The following is a 9650-nucleotide window of genomic DNA, read 5'->3' as shown; positions in this document are numbered from 1 at the left end:
TTTTTGGTGTATTTTGTTTTGTTTTTAGTGCATTTTGTTTGGAAGTCGGTTTTGTTTTTTTATTAAAAAGTTTATTTATTTCTTGATTTTTTAAATTACGTGTTAGTGTAAAACTTTAGTAAAGGTTCACACTCGACAAAGACAATTGTAACAGGCAGTCAAAGATTGTATGAAGTTACTGGTTCCAGTTAAAGTTACAGTCCAATTGATAGTCCAGTTAGCGCAACTGTCTAAATGTACCAGCGAAGAGTGAACCGCGTATTAGATTTTAAACAGAGATTGTAAAAAATACAAATCAAAAATTCACACGTTACTTCAAACATTTTTCACATATGTGGTTCTCACTAACGCCATCTATTAGTAAATCCTCAAAACCATATGCCAAATTAATTAATTTTATTCCATAAAAAATATTAAAATGTAAATCAAATACATACAAAAATACAAATGTTTTTTTTTATTATTTGTTAAACTCGCGCTTGACCACGATCACACCTAAAGGAAGTAACGATACAGTCGAAAGATGGTACGCGCTAGTTTTATAGGTAACTCTCCACTCGCCTTTGCCCCCACGTCATATTTGGACGGTAAAACTGATGCCGGCAACATGTTCCAATCCTTTGCAGTGCGCACAAGGAACGATGATTGAAACATTTTCGTTCGAACACACGGTACATCAACTACGGAAGGATGGAATCCGATCGTAGTTCCTCTTTATAATAATAGTACAGATAGAGCTTATTATTATTTACTAAAATATTTTATTACCGTCAATACACGAGCGGCTACTAAACTTGACAACTAACATAGTACCTTTAAGAGAAAGTACAGGTGAAAAAATCTAGTTCACCTCATCTATATGTTTAAATGTTTTTGATATATAACAAACAAGCTGTCGCCCGCGACTTCATCCGCGTGGTATAAGAAAATATACGAACTATTTACATAACAAAAAGCTACGTAACCCTCGGGAACCGGACAATTCTCTGGGATGAACCTTATCCCATGTGTACTCCAGACTTTATATCTGTGCCAAATTTCAATAAGATATGTTGAACCGTTGCAGAATGATCGAGTAAACATTAAAAAACTAAATTAATAAATCCCACGCGATCCGTAACTATTCCTGGGATAAAAAGTAGCCTATGTGTTCTTCCAGAGTATGCTCTAAATCTGTGCCAAATTTCATCGAGATCCGTTCAGCCGTTTAGGCTACAAACGCTAACAAACATCCATCCTTCTAAACTCGCGCATTTATAATATTAGTAAGAAGTAAGAGATACATTACCTGTGGCCCAACATCAGTTATCTGCAAATTGTACCCATCTACAAGTCTGAACCTCTCATCTCTCGTCACCATCAAACTGGCAGCAGTTAGCACAGCGGGTCCGCGTCTCCATAGCAACACTAGGGAACCTGAGAAGAGACGACAATGTGACTTATCTGACCTTGCACTATCAAAGAGCTGTTACCATGCGGCTTCATCCCCATGAAATTATGAATATTCTATCTATACTAATATAAGCGTAAACACACACTTCTTTGTGACGTAAGATGTCAGTAATTACGGCATATTTTTTGAATAATAAGCCCTTCACTTACGTCACGCTTTAGGCTATATATTATCACGCTATAAAACTTAGGGGTTAAATAAATTCGATAAAAACCATAATGTGGAAAAGAGATCGTAAGTTACGAGCTGCCAACGTTAAGGAAGCAAGGTTGCCATGGTTTGTCATCATGTCATGTTATTTTGACAAGATACAATTTTCTTAATTTTATGCGGATGAAGCCGCACGGGAACAGCTAGTTGTTTATATATTGGAGTAAGATAATGAAAAATAACCTCGTAGATTGAACAAACTATATAGATTGAATACATCACACTTACCCAAGTTTTGGACCTGGCAAGGCAGCAGCAAAGTGTCTCCCACCACTGTCCTGAACGAATGACCACGAGATAGGAACCGCGGCCCGTCATCTGCAATTAAAAGAAAAGAATCTATTATGACCAAGCAACATTAACAAGTCGAATATAGAGATAATGGGATCCCTCCGTTAGCTGTGAATTATAATTAGCTTTCGCCCGCGTCTTCGTCCGTGTAAATTAAACATACAAAAGTAAGTAGCCCACATGGCTATCTACATCTAAACTATTATAATAACGAGTAAACACACACTTCTTTGTTGCCTAAGATGTCAGCAATTACAGCATAACATACTAATATTATAAATGTGAAAGTTTAGATGGATGTTTGTTAGAGTTTGTAGCCTAAACTGCTGAACGGATTTCGATAAAATTTGTTACAAATATAGGGGATATTCTGGAAGAACACATAGGCTAATCACTTTTGTTTTTTTTTAATTTAACGCGGACGGAGTAGCGGGCGTTAGCTAGTTTTTGAATAATTCTTTTTTTAATAAAAAGCCTTACACTTACGTCACGTTTTAGGGTATATATTTTCACGCTATTAAACTTAGGCGGTAAATATTTTAGATAAAAACCCTAATGTGGGTTAACCATAAGTTGTTGCCAACATCAAGGAAGCAAGGTTGCCATGGTTTGTCACCGTCATGACATTCTGACATTTGCAATTGATAATCTGACATATGTAAATAATAAAATTAAATTTTCATAATTTTATGTGGATAAAGTCGCACGGGAACAGCTAGTTTTAATATAAAAACAATGAAAAATGCAATACCTTTTTGTTTTCAATATTCACGTATTACTGAACAATTTATTGTAACGAGGAAATCAATGCATCCCTTTTCTAGACAAGGGTAGACGTACGGTCCAAACTACCCCTAAAGTTATACGAATTTATTGAAAGAGATTTGTCTTGTATTTAGTTTTAATATTGTCACTTTTTAAATGTCACCGTAAAATGTATAATTTAGTGAATTGTAATCTGTCTAATACTGGGTTTCTGAAGTTTCCAATCATTTTTATAGTGACTTAGATACCTTAGTGTTAAGTGAAACTAAGTTTTAACGTAGTAAAACTCAAGTTACATTCGGAGACACATTTCATGAAATTTTCGTATCTAATACGAATGGTTAGATTTAACTGGGAAACCGGCTATAAGTAACATTGACAGATAGACTACGTTTTTTTTGTACTAGAAATTTAGTTTAATTATAAAACAAGTGATTGCTTAATAGTTTTATAGTAAACTAGCTGTTTTCATTCGACTTTATCCGCATAAAATTACGAAATTTTTATTTTGTACATTTGTCACACTATCAATTGCAAATGTCAGAATGTCATGACGATGACAAACCATGGCAACCTTGCTTCCTTGATGTTGGCAGCAACTTATGGTCTCTTCCCACATTAGGGTTTTTATCCAAAATATTTACCCCTTAAGTTTAATGGCGTGAAAACATATAGCCTAAAGCGTGAATAAGTGTAGGGCTTTATATTAAAAAAAGAATTATTTAAAAATATGCTGTAATTGCTGACATCTTAGGCAACAAAGAAGTGTGTGTTTACGCTTTATTATAATAGTACAGATAGTACAGATGACAGCGAGTTTTCTTGTTTTTAATGTGTCAATGATATTCTCTTGTAACATTGTCTACACAGTTAATTCTTTAAACGATATAAAAAAATCGTTTAATGTAAAAACCAAGCTTTAAAACAACATTAACAACTTTCTGTTACTCGCGACTTCGCCCGCGTGAAATTAAAAAGATAACCCATGTTACGGATAACATACCTTTTTAATGGTGCAAGAATTTTTGAATTTGTCCCAGTTTTTGAGATATTTCAATACATACAAAAATACAAATCTTTCCTCTTTATAATCTTACTAATATTATAAATGTGAAAGTTTAGATGGATGGATGTTTGTTAGAGTTTGTAGCCTATACGACTGAATGGATTTCGATGAAATTCGGCAAAGATGTAGAAGATAGTCTGGAAGAACACATAGACTTCACTTTTGTTTTTTTTTTCAATTCCACGTGGACGGAGTCGCGAGCGAAAGCTAGTAATAATATAGATTTATCCATATTTAACGTTATAAAAGTAAAAGCGTGTGATGTAATTAATGTCAGCGCCATTTTGTTTTGGCGGGAAAGTTTGACAGATTGCATCAAAGAACATGTCAGTTAACGTCGACAGTATTTACGTGTTTTTAACATTATAAATATAAAAGTTCGAACACACCTTTAAATCGCACAACTTTCTAGTCTCGCTCTGTTATCAGCTTATATGGAGGTACTCAGTTGTGCAACTAAACAGTTGACTGCGAAACAATCGACAATCACAGTTGTGCGATAATTTAAACAAAGATGTACGCCTAATGTATATCGTAAAAGATTTAGAAATAAAACTATTTTAACGGAGACATGTGTATTGAAAAAATATGTACAGAAGAAGACTAGAAAAAAGTGATGACGTCGTCAATGTGTTCTAATTTTAAATAATTTAATTTCTTCTTCTTTTCTAATGACTTGATTCTAAAAACGTGTAAAAACTCCTTGAACACCTAATTACTAATATTATAAATGCGAAAGTTTAGATGGACGTTTGTTAGAGTTTGTAGTCTAAACTGCTGAACGGTTCTCGATGAAATTTAGTATATGTAGTATATGTAGATGTAGAGGATGGTCTGTAACAACATGTAGGCTACTCACTTTTTTTTATTCTACGCAGACGGAGGGCGGGCGAAAACTAATCTACACGATTATAAGAAAGCGTAACACACTTCTTTGTTGCCTAAGATGTCAGCAATTACAGCATATTTTTTAATAACTCTCTTTTTAATAAAAAGCCCTACACTAAAACGCTTTAGGCTATATTTTTTCACGCCATTAAACTTTAGGGGTAAATATTTTGGATAAAAACCCTAATGTGGGAAAGAGACCATAAGTTACTGCCAACATCAAGAAATCAAGGTTGTCATGGTTTGTCAGCGTCATGTCATTTTGACATTTGCTATTGATAATTTGACACATGTAAACAATAAAATAAAATTTTCATAATTTTATGCGGATGAAGTCGCACGGGAACAGCTAGTTTGATTTGTATTTTTATCTATGAAAAATTAAAACTTCCTTTTGTCTGCGTTTTCATTGAATGCTTTTGAGGAAACTCTATCTATAAATCTATTTTTGAGAGAAAACTTTACAGACGATTGCTAAGAGATTTATGAACTAGAGTTTTAAGATAGTTTTAAAAGCTTTATGGAGAGTTAAGTCTTTGCTGATAATCCCTATTAATAAATTTATGTCTATTAATGAATCATATAAATAATCACATCACACTAATATTATAAATGCGAAAGTTTAGATGGATGTTTGCTAGCGTTTGTAGCCTAAACTGCTGAACGGATCTCGATGAAATTTGGCACATGTTTAGAGCATAGTCTGGAAGAACACATAGGCTACTTTTTATCCCAGGAATACTTACGGTTCCCGTGGGATTCATTAATTTAGTTTTTTAATGTTTACTCGATCATTCTGCAACGGTTCAACATATCGTATTGAAATTTGGCACAGATGTAAGACAAAGTCTGGAGTAGACATGGGATAAGCTTTATCCCCGAGAAATGTCCGGTTCCCGAGGGATAAGTAGCTTTTAGTTATTTATATAGTTCCTATGTTTTATAATACCACGCGGACGAAGTCGCAACAGCTAGTTTACTATACTATAAATTGAAATTTCAGGACAATTAGACAGATTATAAAATTACCGAATTTACTATTTTTCGGTCATCATCATCATTTCCACTGCCTTATCCTACTCCCGTAGGGTCGGCGCAAGGGGTTTTCGTCCTCCAAAGCACTCTATCATCCGTCATTTCAGTCATCACTCCCTTCTTGATCATGTCATCTTTCACGCAATCCATCCATCTCTTTCTAGGTCTACCTCTACCGGTGTACCTCCACACTCATAACTAACGTCCGTCTTGTTACATGCGATCCATCCCTTCTATTTTTACTATTTTTCGTTGAATATATGAAAACTTTTTTAAAATCTCGAATACGGTAAAGGAATTGATTTTCTTATATCCGACATTGGCTGAGGCGTCAAAGTAAATCTTTTTCAACGAATTTCTGAATCCGAAAGAAAGTTTCGCACTAGTAAAGATTTATGCAAGAACTTTGGGTTTTAAGATTTATTCAAAAGAATTGATGTTTGAAGTTTGATTTAGACAAAGGTTCTAAGTTATTTTTATAAATTTACTAGCTGTTCACATGCGACTTCATCCGCATAAAATTATGAAAATTTTATTTTATCGTTTACATCTGTCTAATTATCAATAGCAAATGTCAAACTGACATGACATGACAAACCTTGGCAAACTTGTTTCCTCGATGTTGGCAGCAAGTTATGGTCTCTTTCCCACATTAGGGTTTTTACCCAAAACATTTACCCCCTAAGTTTATTGGCGTGAAAATATATAGCCCAAAGCCTGACGTAAGTTTTATTAAAAAAAAGAATTATATAAAAAATTCTGTAATTGCTGACATCTTAGGCAACAAAGAAGTGTGTGTTTACACTTTATTATAATAGTATAGATTGCATCCCCAGTCTCTAAGTTTACAAGTTAAGGGTGGCTTTAGTCAATCACGCTGGACAACTGCGTGTTGGTTGATTACTTATATTTGAAAGAGCAGTCGCCAGCAAACTTCTATCATATGTCCGCGTGCATCTTCCTCCTACCAGCTATCTTTCAAAGTCCCGTCCAAATCCACCCGTTCCAGGGAGAGCGGTCCGGTCGCCATTTTGACAGCGCGGAATTAAAAAAGTAGCCTATAATATGCCCGTCTGTCAGATATCCTTCAGTGAAGTCTGCCGTTTCGAAGATTACCCGGAACAAACGCAGCTTTCGAACAGACGGAGAATTTTTTTAAATGCGATTTTCGATTAAAAATGTGGAAACCCTTACGTAGAAATATCACTGCTTACCTCGGCTGACACCGACATCAAAGTAATAATAATTGTACAATATAGACATAACAGTTACAATAAGGTAGGTTTACTATTTTCAAGGAATTATTTCGTTACTTTTTAGTGTACTGTTTATTTGAGAATATTTTTAAATTCGATTTTCGTTGTCAGCAACGCAAATATGTCTTTCCGAAATCTGGAACTTTTCCTTTGATATGAACACTCCAATCATACTAATATTATAAATGCGAAAGTTTAGATGGATGTTTGTTAGAGTTTGTAGCCTAAACTGCTAACGGATTTCGATGACATTTGGTATAGATGTAGAGGATAGTCTGGTAGAACAATAGGCTATTTTTCCACGCGGACGAAGTCGCGGGCGATAGCTAACAAAGACGTAAAACTTCGTGAATTTTTTCCTTGTTAAAAGTGAATGGAAAAGATTATGAATGAATGACTGAATGACTGAATGACAAAGAAAATTGATTTCAAAAACTATTATCAGTTTTTAATGAATGTACAAAGTTCTAGACGGTTCCATTCTAATAAGATTTATTCTGGAAAGTTCTGGAAAGTTCTCGTTCTTATAAAACTAATGGTACGGAAGTACATTTAAGAATTTATATTATTCTTATACTAATCTGTACAAATATTATAAAGAGGAAAGATTTGTATTTTTATGTATTGGTATAACTCAAAAACTACTTGGCAGATTTTAAAAATTATCACACCGTTAGAAAGGTAATTTATCTGTGAGTAACATAGGCTATATTTTTCAATTTCACGCGGGCGAAGTCGCGAGCAACAGTTAGTACTATTATAAAGAGGAATTATTTGTATTTTTGTATGTATTGAAATAACTCAAAAACTACTGGGCAGATTTCAAAAATTCTTTCATTATTAAAAAGCTACGTTATCAGTGAGTAACATAGGCTATATTTTTTAATTTCACGCGGGCGAAGTCGCGAGTAACAGTTAGTACTATTACAAAGAGGAATTATTTGTATTTTTGTATGTATTGAAATAACTCAAAAACTACTGGGACAATTTCAAAAATTCTTTCATCATTAAAAAGCTACGTTATCAGTGAGTATCAGGCTACATTTTTTAATTTCACGCGGACTAAATCGCGAGCAAACTAAACTATCGCACAACTGTTTAGTCTCGCTATTCCTTTGAGCTTATATGGGGGTATATTACTCGATTAGTTGTGCAAAACAGTTGGCTGCGGAACAATCGACAATCACAATAGTAAGATTGTTTAGTCAAAGATGTGCGCTTTTTTTCTTGCCGCATCAGCGGTAGAGGTCTGTATTGTTTGTAAACAGGAAACAGTTGATATAAGAACTTTTGTAGCAGCATTTATTTGACTTCCGGTGACATTTGTCATGGAACACAATAGCTACTATGTGACACGTATGAAAGTATTCTTGAAAACGTTTGCGAATTCTTGTAGTTTTGTCTATTTCTCTAAAATTATGGTATTTGTTTGTTTATTTAAAATACTAGTTTATTTAAACGATTGAATGTGGAGGTACACTGGTAGAGGTAGACGAAAAAAGAGATGGATGGAGCATGAAAGGTGACATGACACAAACCTTGGCAAACTTTTAGTATCACAGACCAGTTTTAGAGTGAAAAATTAAAAGCAACGTATGGAAAAAATGAAATTTTTCACAGCTTGTATCGCGTGTTGTTAGAAGTGTCAATTTATTTGTCACGTTTTTAGGTCTACGTGAAATTCGGAAACTGAATGAAATATTTTTGGATCATACTGTATTCTGTTTGGAAACTGTTGTAGTAATTTTTTCTGTTTATATTCATACTAATATTATAAATGCGAATGTTTAGATGTTTGTAAGAGTTTGTAGCCTAAACGGTTGAACGGATTTCGATGAAATTCCACGCGGATGGAGTCACGGGCGAAACGAATAACCATTTAAAATTCGACATGAAAATGTTTCTTAATTTAAAAATGTATTTTACCTTTACTTACATAAAAAAGAGGAAAGTTTTGTATTTTTGTATGTATTGAAATAACTCAAAAACTACTGGGACGATTTTAAAAATTCTTTTACCGTTAGAAAGGTAATTTATCTGTGAGTAATCGGCTATTTTAATATTTTCAATTTCGCGGACAAAGTCGCGAGCAACAGCTAATTCTATACGAAACTTGATTATCATTATTTCTAGTAGTAATTTTTTTATTTAATAATTACTAGTTTTTTTCTCAACTGACTAAGTTCACAATTTTACGGTAACAATTACCTTTTGTAACTACAACAGTCATTAATAGCGTTGGAAGCAATAAATATGTCGACGAGACCGGAAGTAATAGCATTTCTTGTGGCGTTTCCGGTTGCAAGAATTAACTTCTAGATGTAACCTAGGTATTGTATTATTTTATACAGGTATCTAATCTTACTAATATTATAAACTAGCTTTCGTCCACGTTGAAAGTGGTAGTGCCCGCTTTAACATCTTAGCACTGCAGGGCACGCCCGGTGTAATACCACGACCACACAGAAGACAGGCTTCAAATGGAAGCAATTCCGTGTTTCGTCTGATGAGTGTGGTGGCCTAATTTAAGTCCATTTCTCTTTATCACCCTTTTCTTACAAGGAGAGGTTGGGAAGAGGAAGTGGATTTGACGGTGGAGATGCATAGGAAGGGGAAATATCTTCTTTATGTGCGTCTCCTCCTCCGTCGTATAAGGGTAGGCAACGCATCTGCAATTGCGGATGTC

The 9650-nt window shown here is 34.3% G+C and overlaps 1 protein-coding gene across 1 annotated transcript in view; it reads right to left on the bottom strand.

Annotated features, from left to right (window-relative positions):
* The window catches only part of LOC106106960 (lachesin-like), a 96574-nt gene that overhangs the window by 15549 nt on the left and 71375 nt on the right, over nt 1–9650 (bottom strand). The window contains exons 4-5 of the mRNA XM_013287658.1: nt 1892–1981; nt 1289–1416 (exon numbers count right to left, since the gene is read on the bottom strand). Coding sequence (XP_013143112.1) covers nt 1289–1416; nt 1892–1981 — 218 coding nt within the window. The remainder of the gene's footprint in view (nt 1–1288; nt 1417–1891; nt 1982–9650) is intronic.

The sequence above is a fragment of the Papilio polytes genome, unplaced genomic scaffold (assembly GCF_000836215.1).
Source record: "Papilio polytes unplaced genomic scaffold, Ppol_1.0 DF824492.1, whole genome shotgun sequence".
Lineage (NCBI taxonomy): Eukaryota > Metazoa > Arthropoda > Insecta > Lepidoptera > Papilionidae > Papilio > Papilio polytes.
This window is presented reverse-complemented; position numbering and strand designations above follow the sequence as displayed.